General features: G+C 48.1%; 1 protein-coding gene and 2 long non-coding RNA genes across 3 annotated transcripts in view; 1 reads left to right on the top strand and 2 right to left on the bottom strand.

Moving 5' to 3' along the window:
• The window catches only part of NOVA2 (NOVA alternative splicing regulator 2), a 30,321-nt gene that overhangs the window by 4,967 nt on the left and 2,168 nt on the right, over positions 1 to 23,186 (bottom strand). The window contains exons 2-3 of the mRNA XM_081515596.1: positions 13,765 to 13,908; positions 8,416 to 8,582 (exon numbers count right to left, since the gene is read on the bottom strand). Of these exons, the coding sequence (XP_081371722.1) occupies positions 8,416 to 8,582; positions 13,765 to 13,908 (311 nt within the window). The remainder of the gene's footprint in view (positions 1 to 8,415; positions 8,583 to 13,764; positions 13,909 to 23,186) is intronic.
• Positions 13,622 to 22,091, top strand: LOC145515374 (uncharacterized). Its single transcript, XR_014060863.1, has 8 exons — positions 13,622 to 14,300; positions 14,727 to 14,975; positions 15,143 to 16,471; positions 18,373 to 18,547; positions 20,063 to 20,225; positions 20,613 to 20,659; positions 20,870 to 20,970; positions 21,977 to 22,091. It is a non-coding gene; the product is annotated as an uncharacterized LOC145515374 (long non-coding RNA).
• On the bottom strand, positions 21,943 to 22,927 carry LOC145515375 (uncharacterized). Its single transcript, XR_014060864.1, has 2 exons — positions 22,843 to 22,927; positions 21,943 to 22,110 (listed from the first exon to the last, which is right to left on the bottom strand). It is a non-coding gene; the product is annotated as an uncharacterized LOC145515375 (long non-coding RNA).

The following is a 23,186-nucleotide window of genomic DNA, read 5'->3' as shown; positions in this document are numbered from 1 at the left end:
GGCTGACCCAGTGGGAGCCCGCCAGGACCCCGCCCCAAGCTTGCACTGGTGCCCATGTCCTTCTATATCATTAAGTACTCTGACTCCCAGCCTCAGAGGAGACATCATTAGTTTCACTTTACAGATGAGCCACCCACAGCCTAAGAGGTGAAGGGACTTGCCCCAAGGTTACTCAGAAGGAACTGAAATTCAGCCTCATGGATTACTGCTCCATTGTGCTTTCCATCCCATGACATGGTCACCTGGATTAACCTTTCTGTTGTTATGGATTGAATTGTTGCTCCCAGCCATCCTAATTCACCTCTTGAAGTCCTAGCCCCTAGTACCTCAGAATATGACTGTATTTGGAGACAGGGTCTTTAAATAGGTCTTGAAGGTTAAGTGAGGTCATTACGATGGACCCTAATCCAATATGGTGGGTGTCCTTATAAGAAGAGACTAGGACACAGACACACAAAGGGGGAGGGCCACGTGAAGACAGAGAGGAGGAGCTCTCTGCAGCCTAGTGGTTAGAATTCCTGGCTTTCACTGCCATGGCTCTCTGGGCTTTCATTGCCACGGCCTGGGTTCAATCTGTGGTTGGGGAACTGAGATCCCTCAAGCCATGAGGTATGGCAAAAAAAAACAAAAAGAGAGAGAGAATAAAAAGCTATTTAGAAGTCAAAGACAGCGGCCTCAGAAGAAACCAATACTGCCAACACCTAGAGCTCAGATTTCTAGCTTCCAGAATTGTGAGAGAATGAATTCTGTTGTTTAGCCACCCAGTTTGGGGAACCTTGTTATGACAGCCCTAGCAATCTTACACAGTTGTCTTATCTGTGAAATGATGGTAACAAAGCTTACATCAGAGAAGATGGAGAAAGCTGGTCATGTTATATGATGGTCCCCCTTCTCAGCTGTAGAGCAGCCCATCCTTTGCAGCTACAAATTGGATCAATCTTAATTCCAGTGGGGATATTTCAAAACCAAATGTCTCCTTTCACATCTCGAAGAGCATTTCTACACAGAAGTTCCTACTTTCCAGTGCTTCTCACATCCCCCCAAGCCAGTGGGTTCAATCCTTGGAAGCTCTCATCTCTGTCGCTTTTAACCCCTGAGCCTGACCCCAGCGGTGTCTGGGAAATTGTGGGGGTGGTTTTGGTTGCTGAAACAGCTGGGGGCAGATGTGGGCATTCAGCGGACAGGACCAGAGATGTTTGCACACAGTAACCTGAGAGTCAGTTTCTCGCAATGAAGAACTGTCACAGGTTCTATATGACTTTTGAATGTCCCCCTGGACATTCATGTTGGTGAAAAGTCTGTTTATGAATCTCCCAACCCAGAACTGAACTTCATGCTACACGTTAAGTACCAAGTATTTTTTTCTTTTGCACAGTTTTAAGATCTATTGAAATTTTCAGGAATGTAACTACAGTATCAGTAAGTCAAGATAAAGCTGTATTTTGTTTTGTTCTGAACTTTACCAAGAGTCATTCATCATTTTAGAAAACTATGACATCATGCAAACTATTATATATAGAATGGATAAACAACAAGTTCCTACTGAATAGCACAGGGAACTATACTCAATACTCGGTGATAAACCACAATGGAAAATAATATGAAAAAGAATGTATATATACGAATAACTGAATCATTCTGCCGTGCAGCAGAAATTAACATAACAATGTAAATAAACTATACTTCAATTTAAAAAAAGAAAACCACAACATTGGTAGTAATGCCATCTGTATCATTTAAGTCTCCATTACTACGCTCTGGATCACCGTGTTTCTTGCTGTGTCACTCAGGCCATGTTAGGTGTGAGCAGCTATTTCATTATTTCTTCTACTGTGGCCCTGCCTGAGCATTTACACATTAACATTCATCTTGTTAAGTGTTAGCCATTCAGTCATATCTGACTCTGTGCAACCCCATCGACTGTAGCCCACCGGGCTCCTCTGTCCATGGAATTCTCCAGGCAAGAATACTGGAGTTGTCATTCCCTTCTCCAGGGGATCTTCCCCACCCAGGGATCAAACCCAGGTCTCCTGCACTGCAGGTGGATTCTTTACTGTCTGAGCCACCATATTAAAACTCATCTTATTTTATAACAAATCACCTTCCTTTCATTTCTCCTTTACGAAAAAATATTTAGGGATATAGGAAACGTACATCCGTACAGTGGAAGATTACAGTCAATTTAAACTAGTTGAAGGACTGATGCTTGCTACAACATAGATGAGCCTAGAAAACATTATGCTGTGTGAACGAAACCAGGCACAGAAGACCACATATTGTATAATTCCACTTATATGAATGTTCAGAACAGGCAAATCTATAGAGACAAAGGAGATTAGCGGTGGCTTAGGGCTGGGGTGGGGAGAGCTGGGAGGATTGAGGAGTGGTGGCTGAGGGGATCAAGATTTCCTTTTGAGGAAATGAAACCTTCTAAAATTGATTGCGGTGATGGATGCCCGGCTCTGAATACAATAAAGCCGTTGAACTGCACACTTTAAATGGGTCCAACGTATTTTTGTGGATTATATCTCAATACAATTGTTAAAAATCTTAGAGATGTAGATATGCTTTCTCTTTATATAAATAGGCTCATTGTATATATAATTTCGGAGAGTAAAGTGGGCATGGGAAAATATCAGGTTGGCCAATAAGTTCATTCCGGGTTTTCCATAAAATGCAATGGAAAAACCCAAACGAACTTTTTGGCCAACCTAATATATGCAGGAGAAAGAGGATATTGGGTCCTTCAAACAATCAAACAAGGCTGAGAACTGCTGTTCTACATGCTGTTTCCTGTTGATCTCTCTGACTTCAGTCTTCCCTCCCTCTTGCTTACTTTGTTGCAGACACACCAGACTCCCTGCAGTCCCTCCAACTCGCCAAGCTGTGCCCAGACTCAGGGCCTTTGCACCTGCTGTTCCCATACCTGAAGCGCTTTTCCCCAGAAAAGAGGGCTTCCCACTCTCTTCATTCATTGCACAGATGCACCTACTCAGAATCTAGACCTTCCCTGCCTACCAAGATTATCAAAGCTCATGTATGTTTATTTTACGTCTCCATCACGGATATCTTCAGATTCATAATTGCTAATTTCACATCTCTCATATGATGTTGAGTGGACCCCTCAAAAGTCCAAAATGAACTCATCTTCCTCCTCAAATGTGTTTCTGCCAAGGTCTTCCTCATTTCAGCACACAGAAAATGCATCCTACCACTACTTGGTCCCAACCTTTTGGAGTCCTCTCTTTCCTTTACACTCAACAACCAATCAGCAATTTTGTTGGCTCTGCCTTCAAAAATATATCCTAGATTATGCTAGATTAAAAGAGATTAAGGAGGTATAACAGCCAAATGCAGTGCATGAACATTGACTGAGTCTTTAATAAAAATACGCTATATATGTAAAAGACATTTTGGACAATCTGAATATGGACTTTTTATTAAGTAATATTATTAATTCAGCATTAATTTTTATAAGTGTGATAAAAGTAATATAATAATACAGGAGACTATCCTTGTTTTGGGGAGCTATACACTGAAGTATTTAGGGGTGAAGAGTCATAAGATCTACAACTTATTTTCAAATAGATCAACAACAGGGACTTCCCTGGTGGTCTAGTGGTTAAAACTGCATGCTTCCAATACAGGGGGCGCAGGTTCGATCCCTGGTTGGGGAACTAAGATCCTGTATGCCTTTCAGTTCAGCCAAAAAAAAAAAAAAAATCAAATTGATCAACAACAAAAAGAATCCCAAAGTCAATGTGTATGTCTGTGTGTCTGTATGTAGAGATAAAGCAAATGTTAATAATTGGTGAGTCTAAGTGCAGTGTATAAGGAGTTCACTGTACTGTTCTTTAAACATTTTCCAAATAAAAAGTTAAGAGAAAAAAGGTACCCATACTTCCTTTCCTTTTTCTCCATCTTGTCTTCATAGCACTTTTCACTTTCTGACATCCTATACATTTTATTTATTTGCTTCTTTTCTGATTTCCCAGGGGAGAATTTAAGGTCCACAAGGGTAGATATTTTTGTCTTTATTGCTTACTGCTGGGTTCTCAGTGCCTAGACGAATGCCTGGCACATACTTAGCCAAGGGTGGGTGAATGACAGTAGGTACACATGCAATGATTGTTGTCCCCAGGGGCAGACCTGTATTTAATTCCCACATCTGTGGTACAGCCACCTAGGAAAACAGTCTTGCAGTTCTTCAAAAAGTTAAACGTAGGTTTTATTATATGACCCAGAAATTCCACCCTACATATTTACCCAAGAGGACTGAAAACAAATATCTACACATTTGTTCACTAGCAGCATAATTCATAATAGCTAAAAAGTAGAAACATCCCACATTTCTATCAATTGATGAATAAATAAACAAAATGTGTTATATCCATACAATGAAGTATTATTTGGCCATAAAAAGGAATGAAGTTTTGATACACACTGCAGTATGGATTTGGGCTTCTCAGGTGGCCCTAGTGGTAAAGAACCTGCCATCAATGCAGGAGATGTAGGAATTGTGGGTTTGATCCTTGGGTCAGGAAGATCCCCTGGAGGAGGGCATGGCAACCTACTCTAGTATTCTTGCCTGAAGAATTCCCATGAACAGAGGAGCCTGGCGGGCTACAGTCCATAGGGTCACAAAGAGTAGGACACGACTGAAGTGACTTAGCATGCATGCACGCACAGTATGGATGAATCTTAAAGACATTATGTTAAGGGAAGGAAGCACGACTCAGAATGCCACATTATATATCATTATATATCTCAATTTACATAAACTATTCAGAATAGGCAAATCCATAGGCACTAAAAGTAGATCACTGGTGAAAGGGGCTGGGGCAGAGGCACTGGGGAGTAAAAAATGACTATTTATGGGTATGAGGCTTTTGCAGGGGTGGTAAAAATGTTTTGGAATTAGACAGTGGTGATCAATGCACAACTGTGTGAATATACTGAAACTGCTGAATTAAACACTTTAAAATGGTGAACTTTACAGTATGTGGATTATATCTCAATGCAGCTGTTATTTTATAGAAATCACTGGAAAAAGAGAAGTCTGACAAGTCAAGGGGATAGAACAGAAGACTGTACAAAACCAGGCCTAAATGTAAACCCATGGCTGATTCATGTCAATGTATGGCAAAAACCACTACAATATTGTAAAGTAATTAGCCCCCAACTAAAACAAATAAATTTATTTAAAAAAAAAAACAAAAAAAACCAGGCCTAAGAGTAAAGTGGGATTTAGGATGTGATACAGCATTTCAGAGCAACAGAAGAAGGATAAAAACTTTCCATCTAAGAAATTGTGTTCACCGAGGAATGGTGAAAGCAAAAGCCTTCACCTCTCTGTGCCTCCGTTTCCTCACTGCTGATACTGACATTACCACACCTGCTCTATTCAGGTCTTGGGGATATTCAATGACTAAGGTGACTCCGTGGTGGTTGGCACAGGGAAGCCCTCAGAAAACAGTAGCTGCCTTCACGATAGGCCCAGACTGCAAGACCACAGCATCTTAGATCTGCAGATACAGTTCTATAGAATCCTGGATGTTAGAACAGCAGAATGTTAGAATATATTTCTCGAATCTTGGAATCACAGAGCCATAGAATTGTAAGTGTCTTAGAGCCAGAAGGACCTCAGAGACCATCTGCCTCAGACATTTGCAAGTCTGGAGATTTAAAAACAACAGTAATAATAACAGCAGCAGCAGCAGCCACTAACAACTGTATAAAGTAGGTACTATTATTAGCACATTTTATAGATTGGGTGGCTCAGATGGTAAAGAATCTGCCCACAATGCAGGAGACCCAGGTTCGATCCCTGGGTCGGGAAGATCTCCTGGAGAAAGAAATGACAACCCACTCCAGGATTCTTGCTTGGGAAATCCCATGGACAGAAGAGCCTGGTGGGTTACGGTCCATGGGGTTGCAAAGAGTCGGATACAGCTGAGCAATTAACATACACAGATTGGGAAGGGGAGGCACAGAGAAGTTAAGTAAATTGCTTAAGTTTACACAGATGGTGACTAGTAAAGCTACGATCTGATCTCAGGCCAGAGTTCATGTTCAGATTCCCAGGACTTCTCCCCAGAAATTCGGATTCAGTGGTCCCAGGCTGGGACTCAGGAATCTATGTGTTAACCCAGATGATTCAGATACCAGCCAGGGCTGAGAACCACGCGTCTAACCCAGAGGCAGCAAACTGATGGCGCTCAGGCCACAGCCAGCCCACAGCCACTTGGTGTTTTAAAAACTGAGCCAATCTTGAAAAATCAATTGATTTCAAATATGTTTGACTTCATTTGAAAAATGTAGAAGATGTTATAGGAAAACCCAAACGAACTTTTGGGTCAACTCAATAATGCTCTGTCCTCATTCCCAAAGGGTAAGAATAAAATGGAGCTGAGCAGCAACTACCCGCTCTAGGGATAGCATGATACTTCTATGATCAGGCCACATCCTCAGTTCTTTATTTCCCTTTCTGAATTCCAGAGACATTTCAATTTATAATCCCCAGTCTGACCCAGCTTCCCCACTGTAAAGGAAGGGAAACTGAACATACATAATGGAAGAAGACACAGGGCAACACAGCAAGTCCAAGGCAAAAAGGGAACAGACTTGCCTCCTGACTCAAAAATCCCATAGTAACAACAATAGCAAACATTTTTGGATAATTGCTTTTTAAACATGCCACTACTCGTAAATAGGTACCATTATAAATCTCATTTTACTTGGAGAAATCAAGTCACTTGCTGAAGGTCCCACAGGTAGGAAGTATCAGAATAGAATTCAACTCAACACCTGACTCAGAGTCTGAACCTTCGGCCATTATCTCTTTCATTCTTTGAAGCCCCGAGTAACAAGGCAGAGAAAAAAATCCTGCTTCTATAAGTGTTAGACTCCACTATTTCAGAGTTCCTGTGGCTTAGGGAGTGGAGTAAGACGCTCAGTTGCTAATGGTGCTGACCCCATTTTCCCTGCAACATGTACAACCTTTTGATGAACCCTGAGCCCCTAGCGGCCACGACCAAGGCGGAGGGAAGAGGCAGTACCTTCGCTTCCTTGCAAACTGTGGGGAAGCTGTGGCCTGCTGGTGGGAAGGGATTTAGGAGAGGGCCGGCTGGGCGCGAGGGCGGAGTTGCTTCAGCACCAAGGACAGCAGCCACGCTCCAAGCCTCAAGCTCGCAAGTTTTGGGGGGATCGCTCCGTTCTGCAGTATTCTACCAGGGTTTGCTGCCCAGCGTTTCCCCACGAACTCGTAGAAACTCAGACCCGTGGTCTCTCCCATCTCAGGGCAACAGGATTTCCCACGAATTCCAGCTTCCCTTAACCGAGGCCCTCTCTCTTATCTTTGCTTCCAGGCAGACGTCCGTTCAGGAATCCTCACAAGTGGTCTGTCCGCCTGCTCAGGGCTTCTCGCCCTTTTGCACTGTGTGCACACGTATACGGGAGTGGAGAGAGGGAGAGCAAACGGGGAGTTTAGCGCAGCCAGCCCTGTGCTCTGCTTCTGCTCGGCCCCCTACCCAGGCAGGGCCATGTTGCCAGGGGCTTTGCAGGAAGCCCGCCTACCCGGTGGGCACAGTGGTCTCGGTAACCCGAGAGGCCCAGGAAGCGATTGATCCACTCTTGCCACATCCCTACGCCACAACTTCTGATAATGCAGGCAACCGAGAGGCTCTGCCCTCCTTCCATCCCTCAAGAGGGCTGTGTAGGAGAAAGACCCGCCTCCTCTCTTCCTAAGGAAACACCATTTTCCCCAAATGGTGGCTCAACTCCTATCCAGTAACTAATGAACAGAGGGGGTACCAGTGCTGTGTTGCCTATGGATGGGGTGGTTACTGCCGGTGGGAACAGGAAGTGGGAAGCAGGTGGTTTTTGAGAGACAATGGGATGAGGTGGAAGAGAGAAGGGGATCTGGTGAATTCTAGGAGGGAGAGATACATAAGGGGGGGGTCTCCGTCAGATTCTCCCAGACCTTCATTCTCCCTCTGAATCAAATCACTCTAATAAGAGGTCTGGCGTCCTTAGGCTGACCCTCTTTACGAACCACTACCATGTATTTGATTGATAAATGTTTTATAGCTATTATGCCATTGAAGTAGGCTTCCCAGGTGGCTCAGTGGTAAAGAATCTGCCTGCCAAACAGGAGATGTGGGTTCAATCCCTGGATCAGGAAGATCCCTGGAGAAGAAATGGCAACTCACTCCGATATTCTTGCCTGGGAAATCCCCTGGACAGAGAAGCCTGACGGGCTACAGTCCATGGGGTCGCAAAGAATGGGACAGGACTTCACAGCCAAAACACCACCACCATGCCATTGAATCCTCATTGCAATCTGGTTACATGGAAGAAGTGCTTTCTCTCAAATCCCACCGGCTTTACAAAAACCCAGCCTCTATCCCTGCTAACCTGCTTGGCTCTGTCAGGATTCATTGTGGTTTGGGGTTGAAGGATATTGACCACCTCAGGCTTGGTCATCGCTTGTGGGATTTCTCGGACCTTCTCGGCAATAAAGCTGTGCACAGCATTCAAGGCCTCTGCTGTGCCCTGTACCAGGCATACTCTCTCTGTGGTTCCTGTTGAGCAAGGAAGAGAGGGGTCACACTCATCAGGAGAGTGAGTGGAATTCCTGTTTTATTATCTTCACTTCCTCTCCCTCCCTTAAAACAAACCCAGGGGATGGAAGAATGATGCTTAAGTGCTTTGCTATGCCCACAACAGCCCTGGGCAAGGGAGACAGGGCTCAGCTGCCTCTTCCCAGTCCTTGCTGGCTCTCGGTTGCTTTGGCAACCATTCACTCACTGTCCCCCCCTCCACCTTCTAGAAGCCGAGAGCTCAGGCCTGCAACGGTTGCCACAGTAACTGGAACCCCCTTATCGGTGTGGCTGGCCGGGTCCTCAGCCCACCCCCAGGGGGATGAGGGACGAGGCCCCGTTGCCTTGGCAACCCCTGAAAGCCTGCAGCGACGGCCTCTGGGCTTTTGGAGAGGATGGGGAAGGGCTGGGGGATGGGGGAGACAGCAGAGAGGCCTGAGTGCCTGCCTGGACCCACCAGATGGAGGGCTGAGGGGTGGGGGAGGGCAAGGGTGGAGAGAGGGGAGAGCAGAGTGGGTCAAAGACAACTCATGGAAGAGTGGAGATGGGGATGGAGAAAGGACGGCAGGGTGCCTCTGCTGGCGATTCTCCAGATACTTGTGGTGGTTCTGACCTGGGCATCCGTGTGTGTGTGTGTGTGTGTGTGTGTGTGTACCTGGGCATCCATGTGTGTGTGTGTGTGTGTGTGTGTGTGTGTGTGTGTGTGTGTATTGGGGCGGGTAGCAGAGAGAAGAGGTGCTAATTCTAGGTGATGTTGGGATATACACATATGAGAGAGAGATCTGGGTGACAATGACCAGTGCAAATACATCTGTGAGGCTGTTTGGGTGAGTGGTGTGTGTGTGTGTATGTATTTTCTTGGGCAGGACTGGCTCAAATATCTATCTGTGTATGTGTGTAAAAGAAAGAGCAGGAGAGACCAGGATATAAACAGACTGCATGACATAGTGATTTCAGTAAAGATGTTTTCTGAGGGGGGGGGAAGACTTTGGATGTCGCTGTGATGTTCAAGGTTATGTACACTATTTGTAAGACTGAGCTGGGTGTGCACGAGGGTTTGCGAGTAAGAAACAAAGAATCCCAGGAAGTGGCATTGAGGCTGTAGGATGAATGCATAGCACTTGGAGATTGTATGACAGCGCGCGTGTGTGTCTGTGTGTGTGTGTTTGCATAAGGGAAAGAGATATCCGGACACCTCTGGGTGTTCAAAAGACTACCTGGACGAGTGGTGTGTGGACTGCATATATACGTGCAAAGGCACATGTACAGGTAACAGGTAAGACACTATGAATGATGGGGGTGAATATGAGGAAGAGAAAGAAACTGACAGGCAGACCCAGGTGTCAGTATGTAAGAATTGATATTTGGAGAATTGATGTTATTTGTGTGTGTGTCTGAGGGTCTGAATTACAGCCAGACAAAGAAGACACCACCAGGACTGGCTGGGGTGAAGCTGTGAGTGCCTGGCTGACACAGGCATGCTAGGTGTGGGGTGTGTGTGTGTGTTTGTGTGTCTCCCTGGGTAGGACTTCATTTGCAGGACCAGTTAGCTCCCTGGGTCTATAAAGGGTCCTGAGTGCACCAGGCTCCATGTGCCTGCATGTCTGGGACACTTAGGGGTGAGTGTCCAGTGTCCTGTGGGTATACCAGTGCAGCATGCTGGTGTTACACCCTGATCCCTCACTTGCCATCGCTCAGCCTGGCATGGCAGTCTCCCCATGTGTCTGGGTGTCCCAGTCTTGGGTCACTGGTGTAGCTGACATCCCCCATGTCCTCTGGGCCGCTGTTCCTCACTCTTACTCCCCTCCACCCCAGAACAATGGCTTGGTCTGAGCCAAGCGTGAGTCAGCGCATAAGCTGCCTCCGTCTGGGTGTAAATAGGAAAGGGTGTGGGTCAGGGTGGGAACTTGGGGGGTGGGGTGGCCCCAGGGAGAGCCTGGCTGAAGTGGCCCAGCTCTCCATCTCTGTGAGGCTTCCTTCCAGCTCAGGGAGTCTGTGATCTCACACCCCCTTGTAGTTCTTAACCAGGATCCACAGGGGCTTTGGGGGACTCAGTTAAACCCTGAAAGAATATCTAATAATAACAGCTGGTGCTTACATAACACCAATTGCCGGGCATCATTCTAAGCACTTTATATGTATATATATATTTGTTCACTTTAGTATATGAGACAGGCGATATTATTATTCTTGATTTATTGCTAAGGACACTAAGGCACCTGGGTTTTGTCCAAATTCATTCAGCCAGTAGCAAAAAATCAGGGTTTTGAACCCATGTGTCTGGCTTCAGAGTCTGGGCTTTTAAACATTTAGCCACCCTGTGCTAAACTTGGTGTGGGTGGAGTGTTTGTGTATGTGTTGGGGGGAGGCATACGATGATTGCAATTTTCTTTTGTATTTTTGATGGTAAAAAAGGATATGTAAGATGTTAAACTTGGCCGCAAAGATATTATAAATCAATATATTAAAAAAAAAACTGGATCTGTTTTTCTTCTGGGGTTAGGGTCCAGGGCTTCAGGCAGCTGTTTAAAATCTGAAGGAGTTTTAGAATCAGGAGAAGGTCTGGGTAAGCTACACAGAAGACTGCATGGCTTGAGGCAGATACCCGCTTCCTTCAGGGTCTAAGTTTCTCCATGTATGACTCGGAAGGATTGAATCTGGAGCTTGGGGGTTCCTGTACGAAGGAGGGGGCACCCTTCGTGTGTTCTGCCCCTCCCTTTGGGTTAAGGGCCACACAGATTTTTGTTTCATGGAGTAGATACATAAATGCAGATATATGTGTGCGTGCGTGTGTGTGTGTGTGTGTGTGAGCTAACTAGGCCCAGAGGACCCTTTCAATTTCTCCATTGTCATTTCTCACCTGTCCTCTCACCAGCCACACTGAACAACTAACCCCCACCCCGCAGCCTTTGAACATGCTCTTTCATCTCCTCTCACCATACTTTACTGCTCTCTACCTAGCCCACTCTTTTACTATTCTGGCTTCCTCCTCCAGGAAGCCCTTCCTGATCATCTCAGTCTGGGTCAGTTGCTCTGTCTGGGCTCTCTCCATTCTCTGGGCTTCCCCAGTCCCAGCCCTGACCACCCTAAGTCATGACTGGTATTCAGTTTATCTTCCCTAGTGGGATGTGAGATCCATGAGGGCTAAGCTGGGGTGTCTCAGTCACTGCTGTGTCCCCATCTCTGTCTGGCATAGGGCTGGCCTGGAGAAGATGCTCACAGAATATGAATGAATGGAGGGTATCAGCCAGAAGCAGAGAAACACTTGCGCAAGCAGTAGCATCTCCATCTCTTATGTTTCTCTGGGTCCTGGGAAGTCCCAGGGATAGGACTGGGATGTAGAGGGCTATTCCTGCATCTCTGAGCCAGCAGCCTGCACATGCTGTATGATCTGGAAGTTCCGAATGGGGGTGAGGGGTGGGGAGCAGGACTGGCTGCACATCCAGGGGCTGGGGAGAGACGCTTAGCTCACGTTGCTTGTTTGAACAGTATTTGGCCCAGGAGAGAGTCAATGACTGGCCCATCCTTTGGGGTTCTCAGCTGCCTGGTCAGTGGGGCGTGTCACCGCGTTGGGAGGGGATGATGTGTGTTATGTCACAGAATGAGATCCAGGGGCAAGGAACCAAGTGTCCTTGGATGGATGTCCTAAGCAGAGGTCTCATCCGTACCTTGTGGGCTAGAGGGGTGAGGGGAAAACTGGGCCAGGGTGGAAGAGAAAAGGAGGTTGTGCCAGGTTCCCTGGACTGTTCTCTAAACCTCTTGCCAAAGCTGCTTAGTGAGATGGGAGGCAGAGGGCGGGGTGGAGAGAGGAGAGAGAGAGAGAGAGAGAGAGAGACAGGGAGAGAGAATATGAAATTGTCCTGACCCTGGGCTTCAGCTCTGGTGTTTGACCTAAAAAATCCAAGGGGATTAAGGATGAACTAGAACCAGTGCTGGACCAAAGATGCAATTCAGGGGACCTTCCCTGGATTCCTAGATGTTGAAGCTCAGGCATTGGTCTTGGGAGGGAGATATGAAGGCAGTGAGAGATATTGAGGGGGATTAGTGAGAGGGGAGGGGCCTGGACAATTTATGATTGGAGGAAGGGGGATAGAGCTGGAGAAGAGGCAGAAAAAGGGCTGATTGTGGAGAGAGAGGAAAAAAGACACAAGGAAGCTGCGACTTAGGAGAAGAAGAGGACTGTAGGGGGAGAGATGGGCAAGCAGAGGTGGAAAGAAATGAGGAGCAACCCCCCCGCAGAGAATGAACCCATTGAGGGGTGCTACTAAATACTGGTTGAATGGGTGACTGGAAAGAGATAGATGGAGAAAAAAAAGTGAGACTAAGAGGTAGAGGAAAAGGAAAATATAGGGAGAGAGATGGGAAGACAGAAAGGGAAGGGAAAAGGAGGGGACAGAAAGGGAAAAGCAGAGACGGATAGACTGGCTGGGTGGCTAAGAGAACAGAGATGGGGGACCTCCAAATGGAACCAGAGAGGCAGAGGAGAAACAGGGCAGGGGGAGACAGAGAGAAGCCGATGGGAGTGGAGACTCAGGGAACAAGAGATGAGAAAGTCAGAAACAGAATGGGAAAGGGACTGCCCTGGCGGCCCAGTTGTTAAGACCCTGCGCTTCCAATGCAGGAGGCACGGGTTCCATCCGTGGTTGGGGAACTAAGATCCCACATGCCGTGGCTCGGCCAATGGACAAGAAAGAAAGATGATAGAAACAGAATGAGAGACATGTAAAGAACGATACACATGGAGAACCAGTGTGACTCAGATTGGGTGAGATGGGGTGACAGAGAAATCCAAAGGGAAAGACTGTGTAACACGGATGGCTGGCCCTCCAAGCCTTGAGGGACACCCCAACACCTGCCTCCTTGGCCGCCCCCCTCCAGCTCCTCCAACAGACCCAATGGGACAGGTGTGTGGGAATGGGTACATCTGCCACCGCATCATGCAAATGAGCTCATGAATATGCAGCAGCCCATTGTCTTGCCCTGCCCCCATCCCCATCTGCTCGGGCCTGGCCCCTGGGGCCCAGGGCTGCTCAGTCCCCTTAGGGGGAGGAGGGGAGGCCCCCTACCACTCTCACTGCCCCAAGGGGAGTCTTCCTCCATCCTGGAGGGCCCAGATGGGAGGGATGGGAGGCCGCACCAAGTGTGCCCCGGGGTTGAGGCTCACCCGGATAGAAGTCTTTGGACTTGGAGAGCTTGATGGTGGCTCCCGTCTCCTTCTGCAGCTGCACGATGGTCTGCCCGCCCTTGCCGATGATAGAGCCTGCAGCGTAGCTGGGGATCAGCACCTTCAGGAAGTATTCACCTTCCTCTGCAGGGGCACACAGCGGGGAGGGGAGTCAGGAGAGAGGGGTCTTCATCTTTGGATAGTACCTCCTGGGAGGCACCGGCATGGGCTGGGCTAGGAAACCCGCTGGGATCACAGTATCTTACAGGAGCAAGGACTCAAGAGAGTAGCAGTAGGGAAATAACACACGTAATGATCTTCATTCACTCATTCATTCATTCATTCCACCAAGAATTCCTGAGTACCTGCTATGTGCTTGGCACCATTCTAGAGAAACAGCCATGAAGAAAACAGACAAAGATCCCTGATTTCACAAATAAGGTCAAAAGAGTTTTAGTAATTCAGCCAAGAGCGCACAGTTACATTCTTCTAGAGCAGGGGAGACAAGACGGTGCATTTCATGCTGTCAGAAGGCGGTAAGTACCAAGAAAACAAAAAGAGGCAGGAAAGAGGATGGGGAATGTAGGTGCTGGACTGTCAGATCCGGTGACCAGGAAAGCGCTTCCCAAAAATACAGCATTCTTGGTCGAACACACACTTCTATAGTACCTAATACACGCTAGACTCTGTTCCAAGTAATTTACAAATATGAGATCTTTTCATTTTCACACTGATGCTAAGAGGGAGGTACTTAAAAAAAAAAAAGAGTTCCACAGATGAGGAAACAAAGGTGAAGGAATTTCTCCCATTCACACAGCTAGTAGATGGTGTCACATATGTGCTCAGTTGCTTCAGTCGTGTCCAACTATTTGCAACCCTGTGGACTGTAGCATGCCAGGCTCCTCTGTCCATGGGATTCTCCAGGCAAGAATACTGGAGTGGGTTGCCATTTCCTTCTCCAGGGGATCTTCCCAATCCAGGGATCAAACCCACATCTCTTGCATCTCCTGCAATGGCAGGCGGATTCATTACCACTAGCACCATCTGGGTACCCACCAAGTGCCACCTGGGTAGCGCCACCTGGGAAGTGGTAGAGCTGAGATTTGAATCCCACCTGGCTCCAGAGTCCCTGCTCTGAACCATTAAAATACACTGTCTCCTGGCTGTGGAGGAGGGAACAGAACAGAACCACATGGCCATGTGGAGGAAGGGCAAGTGCAAAAGCCCTGGGGTGAGGGTGTGCCTGGGTTGTGAGGGTGAGATGTCTAGTGTGGCTGGGGCTGAGTCAGACAGGACAGTGGGAGGAAATGAGGGCTGAGAGAGGTGGGGATGGTGGTGGGGTGTTCAAGCTTGTGGACCAAGGTGGTTTTTCTTCCAGGTGAGACGGGAGCTTTGGGAAGGCTCTGAGCAGAGGAGTTCAGTCACTCAGTTCTGTCCGACTCTTTCGTGACTCCGTGGACTGTAGCCCATCAGACTCCTCTGTCCATGGGATTTTCCAGGCAAGAATACTGGAGTGGGTTGCCGTTTTCTTCTCCAGGCGATCTTCCCGATCCAGGGGTCAAACCTGCATCTCCTGCAAGTCTCCTGCATTGCAGGCTGATTCTTTACCGCTGAGCCACCAGGGAAGCCTCATGTGTGAGGTCTTAGGTTTTAAAAAGATCCCTCTGAGGCCCATGAGGGGAGCAGACTGTGACAAGCACAGGTGGAAGACCCCAGTGAAGAAGCAACTGCAATAGTCCAGGCAGGAGGTGATGGTGCTCTGACTGGTGGAAGCAATGAGGTGGGAGGGGAGCAGAAGGCTGGACTCTGGAGAGGCTCTGACAATCATTACTGACCTGGTGCTGTGTTGAGTGCTTTGCTGGCTTGATCTCACCCATTCCTCACAACCTCCCAGTGAAATAGGGAAAATGTGCTCCATTTTTATTTTTATTTTTCCATGGCAACATGTGCTTAGTTGCTCAGTTGTGTCTGACTGTTTGCAACCCCATGGAGTCTGCCAGGCTCCTTGGTCCATAGAGCCCACCAGGCTCCTTGGTCCATGGGGATTCTCCAGGCAAGAATACTGGAGTGGGTTGTCATACCCTCCTCCAGGGAATCTTTCCAACCCAGGGATCAAACCCAGGTCTCCCATAGTGCAGGCGGATTCTTTACCGTCTGAGCCACCAGGGAAGCCCACGAATACTGGAGTGAGTAGCCTATCCCTTCTCCAGGGAATCTTCCCGATCCAGGAAGTGCACTGGGGTCTCCTACATTGCAGGTGGATTCTTTACCAGCTGAGCTACCTGGGAAGCTCCCTCATTGCAACACAGTTTATATATATACATATATGTTGTTGTTTAGTCACTAAGTTGTGTCTGACTCTTTGTGACCCCATGGACTGAAGCCCGCCAGGCTCCTCTGTCCATGGCATTTCCCAGGCAAGAATACTGGAGTGTGTTGCCATTTCCTTCTCCATTATTTTTTTATTATTATGTTTTACTTTTTTATGTTTTGATGTGGGCCATTTTTTAAGGTCTTCATCGAATTTGTTACAATATTGTTTCCACTTTATGTTTTGTTTTTTCAGTCACTTAGCTCTGGACCAGGGATTGAACCCACACCCTCTTCCATTAGAAGGTGAATTCTTAACCACTGGACCGCCAGGGAAGTCCCCTCCATTTTTACATAAGGGGAAACTGAGGCACAGAAGGGGCACAGAGAAGTTAAGGTACCAGCCTAAGGGCACCAAGACAGTTTTTGGGTTGAGATTCAAATGCAATTCTGATTCATTCTTGGTCCACCCATGCTTAACACTCTTCCCTGCTGGCAGCTGAAGACCAGTGTGCACCAGAACAGCCTCCAAGACCTTGAGGTGGGAGGTGGCCCCAAGGGTCCTTAACGGGGCTTTGGTAACTCTTTGTTATGAACCAGTTTTCTTGGTCATGTGTAAAGCACTTTGTTAATGCAGTCTCAAGGCAACTGCCTGACCTCTGCAATCTTCTAATCAAACTGTTGCCCCCGTGTCCTCCCAGGGGAAAAATGAGGAGAAAAATTTGGGAACCTTCTGAGTCTGAATCTCTTTGTGATTTGGCCCCGCCCTCTTTTTCAGCCTCACATCCTTATCTTTCTCCCGGTACACTAACTAGACCCACCTTCCTTTTTGCTCCTCAAACTTCCCTCCTCCCTCCCACCTCAGAGCCTTTGCACATTCTCTTTGCCTAGAACTCCCCTCCCCCCGGTGGCTCAGTGGTAAAGAATCCACCTGCCAGTGCAGGAGGCACAGGAGACACGGGTTTGATCCCTGGGTTAGGAAGATTCCCTGGAGGACGAAATGGCAACCTGCTCCAGTATTCTTGTCTGAAGAATCCCATGGACAGAGGAGATTGGTGGGCTACAGTTTGCAGGGTTGCAAAGAACGCCAGTGAATTCCTCTTGTGCTTCAGGTCTCCCCTCAAATGTCCCATCTTCTTGGAACTTTTCCTGGAACCCTAGGGAGGGGATGGATCTCTGTTTCACGCCTTCAGAAGGATGTTCCACAGAAGTCCAGTGTAGGCCATGTCACTGAAGCTCTTCCTCATGTCCAGGGACTCACGTAGCCCTCAGCCCATAGTAGGCATATAATAAACCCTGGGAAGGGCTTCCCTGTTGACACGAGCGGTAAAGAATCTGCTGCCTATGCAGGAGACGCAAGAGACACAGGTTCAATCTCTGGGTCAGGAAGACCCCCTGGAAGAGGAAACGACATCCCACTACAGTATTCTTGCCTGGGAAATTTCATGGGTAGAGGAGCCTGGTGCACTACAGTCCATGGGGCCGCAAAGAGTCAGATGCGACTGAGCAACTGAGCGTGCACAAATCCTGGGAAAAAGAAGGGACAAGCCAGGCCATTTGGTTTCCGAAGCTTAAGGTCTTGGACCATCATCCCCCAGTGGTTTTCAACTTTTTCTTTTAAGCAAAGGAAATGTAGTTTCAATGTCTCCAGTGAAACTCCAACATCCAGAGCAGATAAAAGAGAAACTGCTCTGTTAGAAGGATGGGGCAGGGTCCCGGGGGCTGGGAGTCCTGCCCATCTCCACTTGGTCCCTTAAGATTGAAAGTTCTGGGTTCCCCGGCAATTCCCTCGTGGTCCACTGGTTAGGACTCTGTATTTCCACTGAAGGGGTCACCGGTTTGATCCTTGGTCTGGGAACTAAGATCCTACATTGTTGCATGGTATGACGGGAAAAAAAAAAAAAGAGAAAGAAAATTCTGGGTTCCTTGCCATGTGAACATAGAGGTATGGGGGCGAAGGGCTAGTTGCGGCTTTTCAGGCAAGGGGAGGAGGTCCAGAATTAAGGGGTTTCCTTTAGCCCAAGGCAATCCTCTTAAACATGCCTAATCAGATCATTAAGCCTATTAGGTAATTAGCCTCCCAGGGTGCCTCTCCATCCATCTTCCTAAGCACCCCCCGAACAAATGACTTCCTTCCCTGAGCTCACAGAGGTGGCCCCTCACCTGCCCTGCCCCTCAACCTGACACAGAGACGGGGGCCAGTTCTCCATCTTGGCAGGTTCAGAAGGATGAGGAGGTTTTCTCACAAGAACTCCATCCTCTTTCCCTCTTTGATTTCATTCCCCATCTTTTCTCCAGCCAGGGCCACTTCCTCAGCTTCCCTCTTCAACACTGTTCCGAAGAAAACTGGGGACACCCTCACTTCCCTTGCTCACACTTCCTCAGGTTTTGTCTGAGAATCTCTGAATGAAATGACAGAAGCAGCCCTAGGCTGAGTGCGGACTTCTGCCACTGACGGGTGGTGTGGCCTTGGGTGAGTCACCTCACCTCTTTGGGCCTCTGTTTTTTCATCTCTAAAATGGGGACAGGGTAGCGCTATCTTCAGGGGTTAACTGTCATTCATTCAGTGCTAATCCGTGGAGTACTTAGGATGGTCTCAGGCACGTAGACCACTTTAGAAATGTCAGGTATCAAGATATCATCATCACAATCATCATTTTTTACCATTACCTATTTCATGAACACAGGCGAAGCTCTTATCACAGTGCCTGGCGCACACTAAGTGTTCTATCAATGGGGAAATAAGCCTCAAAGGTTTGGGGTTTTGTTAGGAAACAGGAGGATTGGGGGACGCCACTTCCTTCATCACCTCTCCCAGGCTTCTCCCTGCTTTTTTGGAGGAGGAACGTGTTCTCATTGATAAGAAACCAGGTTCTGCTTCCACTTGCCCTCCAGCATCTACCTCTCTTCCTGAATTGTTGCACCCCTCTGTACTATTATTTCCTTGCTTTTTCTCTCTCTTCCTTCCTTTCTCCCTACCTCCCTCCAACAAATCCTTCCTAAGCATCCACTACATGCCAGGCCTTGTTTTAGATCCTGGGGACATAGCAGAGAACAAGACAGACAGTCCATGCCTTTTAAGTCCATTCCCTCTTAAAATGTAAATGCATCTATTTAAACAGGACATTGAAAAAAATCATTGCTAATAGAGTTTGAAGGACTGGTTATATTTTTTTTCCCTCCCAAAGCACATTCATCTAAACCCAAAATGATTCCCCCAAAAAAGTCTGTCCATGGAATCCCTGCTTAAACCACCTTGTGGGTGCCTGGTGGTCCCTACATCAGACCAGTGGAAGTTTGAAGGCCTCTCTTCAGAGGTCAGGGTCCTACAGAGAGTGACCAGCCGAGACCTCCCACCTGTAGAAGCTCAGAATTCTAAGGTCCTGGAGTTCCCATGGCAGCCCATAGTCTGCTCTAGTGCTTTTCAGATTCTTTTCCATTTCCCACCGTGGGAAGCTCACCTCCTCCAGGAAGGAGCCAGGCTTCTATCTGCCAGCCTGCCTCAAAGAAAAGGGCAGACACGTGACGTCAGCCGAACCCGGAAGCCCCCAGACCTCACATATCCCACCCTGTTTGAATAACCAAGGTTCTGCCTGTGAAAAAGTTCTTTCTACTGAAGCAAAATGCCAGAACTTTCCACCCGCCCACCCTTCCCCCACCCCCTTAGCTTTTCCCTTGGGGTCCAGCCAGTTGCTCCCTCTACACAGGACAGCAACTAAAGATGCCAATTTCAGCTCTCCTGGTTCCCCTCTGCTGCAATTTAAATATTTCCACCTTGGGATCGAGCTGTCTTTCCTTCTAGTCATTCTGGGTTTCTGGTCTCCTCCACCCCCATGTCCTTGCTCCTCAGGAAAGCTTATAAAGGCTTCCAGCAAGCAACAAATACTCCTCTACCTCCATAAATAATGTTGACTTACCCAACAGATTTGGGGTGCTATGTATGGGAAGACTGGCCCTCTTTTTTATGGCTGTGTTGTATGGCTTGTAGGATCTTAGTTCCCTGACCAGGGATTGAACCCACGCCCTGGGCAGTGAAAGCACAGAGTCCTAACCACTGGACCGCCAAGGAATTCCCAAGAGTGGCACTTTTTAGCCAGCACTGACGCTGAAAGATGATTTGGATGCAGGAGAGGGGGCTGTTCACGATAAAGGTAGGACAGAAGTGAATGCGGCAGAGGTGGTGTTTTTGCTGACCGTATGTTTGGGGGAATCAAAGTAGGGGTGTTGTACTCATGGTACCTGCTCTTGTGTGGGGTCGGTGTGGAAGCATCAATGTGTTCTGTGGAGGTCTGAGGAGGCTGGGGTGGGATGCTGATATTGTCACTGGGAGTGTGTTAGGATGCTGGTGGTGGAAAAGATGCCGGGGGTGTGGTTGGTACCACTGAGGAGGGACGGGACATTGGTGGGTGATGTCTTTCTGTGAATGATGGTGCTGCCTGTCCTTGTGAGAGATATAATACAACCAAGACATGCTTCTGAAGGGATGAGATGCCAAGAGGTGTGATGCTGTCTTTGAGCTGTGACACTCTTTCCAACAGAGAGATGGACGGGGCGTGATTTCCTTTGGGCAAATCACCAGTGGATGGTGAGTCAGAAACGTGACATTCTCCATAGCAATAATAATAATAACGATGGCTATTGTTTATCGAGAGCTTACTATCTGCCAGACCTGATACTGTGTATCAGGCATCTTGCTGAACTCACACAACGGCACTGAACCCACATACACAATCTCACTGAACCCACACGACAGCCTGGAGTGGTAGAGGTGGATATTACGGTTCCCATTTTCCAGATGAGGAGACTGAGGCTCGGTGCAGTGAAAGAATGTGCCCAAGGGTCACACACCAAGCACGTGACAGTGACGAGATGAACCCTGGAGGCTCTCACTCTGAGGCTAGTAACCTTGGTGATAACTGTGTTAAAGATCGAGGATCTCAGGAGCAAGGCCTGGCTGGTGTCAGCTATGACTGGGGTGTGAGGTCTGTGTGCATGTGTATGGGGGAGTTGATGTTTCTGTATATGTGGGGGTGACAGAGATGGGAATACAATCAGGTGTATAGGGGGCAGTCTAGTGGCATCTTAAGAATTATCATCTGTGGGACTTCTCTGGGGGTCCAGTGGTTAGGATTCTGTGCTTTTACTGCCGGGGCCTGAGTTTGATCCCTGGTTAGGGAACTAAGATCTTACATGCCTCATGGTATGGCAAAAAAAAAAAGAGTTATCGTCTACTCAAGGAGGACACTCTTCGTTACTGTGCCACCAGACCGGGATGTGTTTCTCTGATGAATTCCCAACTGGAGTCGCCACTCAGCCTCTTCGTTCAAGCCTGCCTGTCCTTAGTGCCTCGTCTCCCTCCCAACGACATCTGCCTGCCAGTCACAGTGCCCAGAAGCCGCTTTTAACAGCCACCATCTCCTCTACCAGCCCCTAAGCTAGCCCAGTGGGCAGGAGTTCAGTCTGCTGGGGCTGGAATGACTTACTGTGAAAGTTCCTTACCCCCTGAGCCTCAGTTTCCTTGACTGAAAATGGGGTTCACTATAGTGTCTACTTACGCAGTGGAGCCAGCCTCCCAAGTTCAAATCCCGGCTCTGCCTCTTATTCGCTGACTAACCTTGGGCAAGTTAATTAACCTCTCTGTGCCTCAATGTGTCACCTATAAGATGGGTAACATAATAGAATTGTAAGGATTATTAAACGATTGGTGAGTGCCAAGTGTTTTCCATAATACGTCTGATGTACTGAGGCACCATAAATGTCATTGTTACAATTTATTATTATTATTATTATCACATGATAGAGTGTTGGGAGAATTAAATGAAATACTGCATGTAAGGTATTAAGCAATAAAATTGGTAGCTACTATCATCATTCTGATTATTTTTATTTCCCCAATTGGCAGATGGCGACACTGAAGCTCAGAAAAGGAGTGAGGTTGACCCAGCATCCCACAGACATGAAAGTATTATTGGAAGGAGCCCTCAATTTTGAGATGAAAAGTCCTGGATGCTTGCCCAGCTCTGCCCCTGAGTGTTTCTGTAAATGGAGGACTGTCCTTTCGTATCTCCTGGCCTCAGTTTCCCCTGGGCCAACAGATGGGAGGTGGACAAGTCTGGAGGATGGGGTCCCTAAGGGTTCACCCTAGTTGCCCCCCTGCTAGAGGAGGCAGGATGCACAGGCGGGTTGAGCACATGGGAACCGAGCAGCCCAGGGTTGGAGAGATCCCAGTTCCCCCACTTATGAGCTGTGTGACTTCAGGCAAGTGGCTTCATTTTGCTGAGCCTCAGTTTTCCTCATCTGAAAAAGCAGCTCAAATCATCTCCCCCAAGAATTGTACTGGGAGATTACCACATGTTTCTGAGCCTGAGTCGTAGTAGGTGCCAAACGCTAGGACTTCACTGTCCTTGGCAGCATCACTGTTAAATGGTGCTGTTTTGCTCTGACTGCTCAGATTTTGAACATCTCAGCCCCTTTAAGAGAAGACCGGGATGAGATCTCTTCCCTCCCCCTAGCAGGGGCGGGGCTGGACCACCGGACTGGGCTCAGGACTGCCTGCCTGGGTCCCTCGACCCTCTCCAGGACTGGGAATGGCAGTGAGGCAGGAAGGAGGCAAGGAAGTGGCTGGGGCACATTCATGCATGTGCTGGGGGTGGGGGAGCAGGAAGAAGGACAGGAAACTCCCTCCCACCCCTCCCCCAACTTCCCTTTCCTCCAATTTCTGCTGGACACCCTCAAAGGCAGCCAGGGGTTCCCCGATTCCTATCTCACCTGGACAGGGGTGGTAGGGGGCTGGGATGGGAGGAAGAGATTCGGCTCCTGGTCATCCGAGGAGAGGAGGTGGGAGGTCCCCACCGCACCCACTAGAAGAGTTGCGCTCTGCTCCAGGCCACCCCTTTCCCATCCGGAGGAAGAGGCCAGAGGAAGTGTTAAGATTTTGGCCAAGGTGACCGCTGGGAGGGGCATGTCTGCTCTGGGGTCCCTCTCCTTCCAGGGAGCTAATGGGCTGGGCTCTCTGAGTCCCCTGACAAACCCTACCCTACCGGCAGACATACACCTGGAATTCCCGGCTCGGCTTTTCTTCTCAGGTCCACATACCTCTTAACACACACACA

The sequence above is a fragment of the Giraffa tippelskirchi genome, chromosome 7 (assembly GCF_054371585.1).
Source record: "Giraffa tippelskirchi isolate mGirTip1 chromosome 7, T2T-mGirTip1v1.2.pri, whole genome shotgun sequence".
In the NCBI taxonomy this organism is placed as follows: Eukaryota; Metazoa; Chordata; class Mammalia; order Artiodactyla; family Giraffidae; genus Giraffa; species Giraffa tippelskirchi.
The sequence above is the reverse complement of the archived record's forward strand: the minus strand, read 5'-3'. Positions and strand labels throughout refer to the sequence as shown.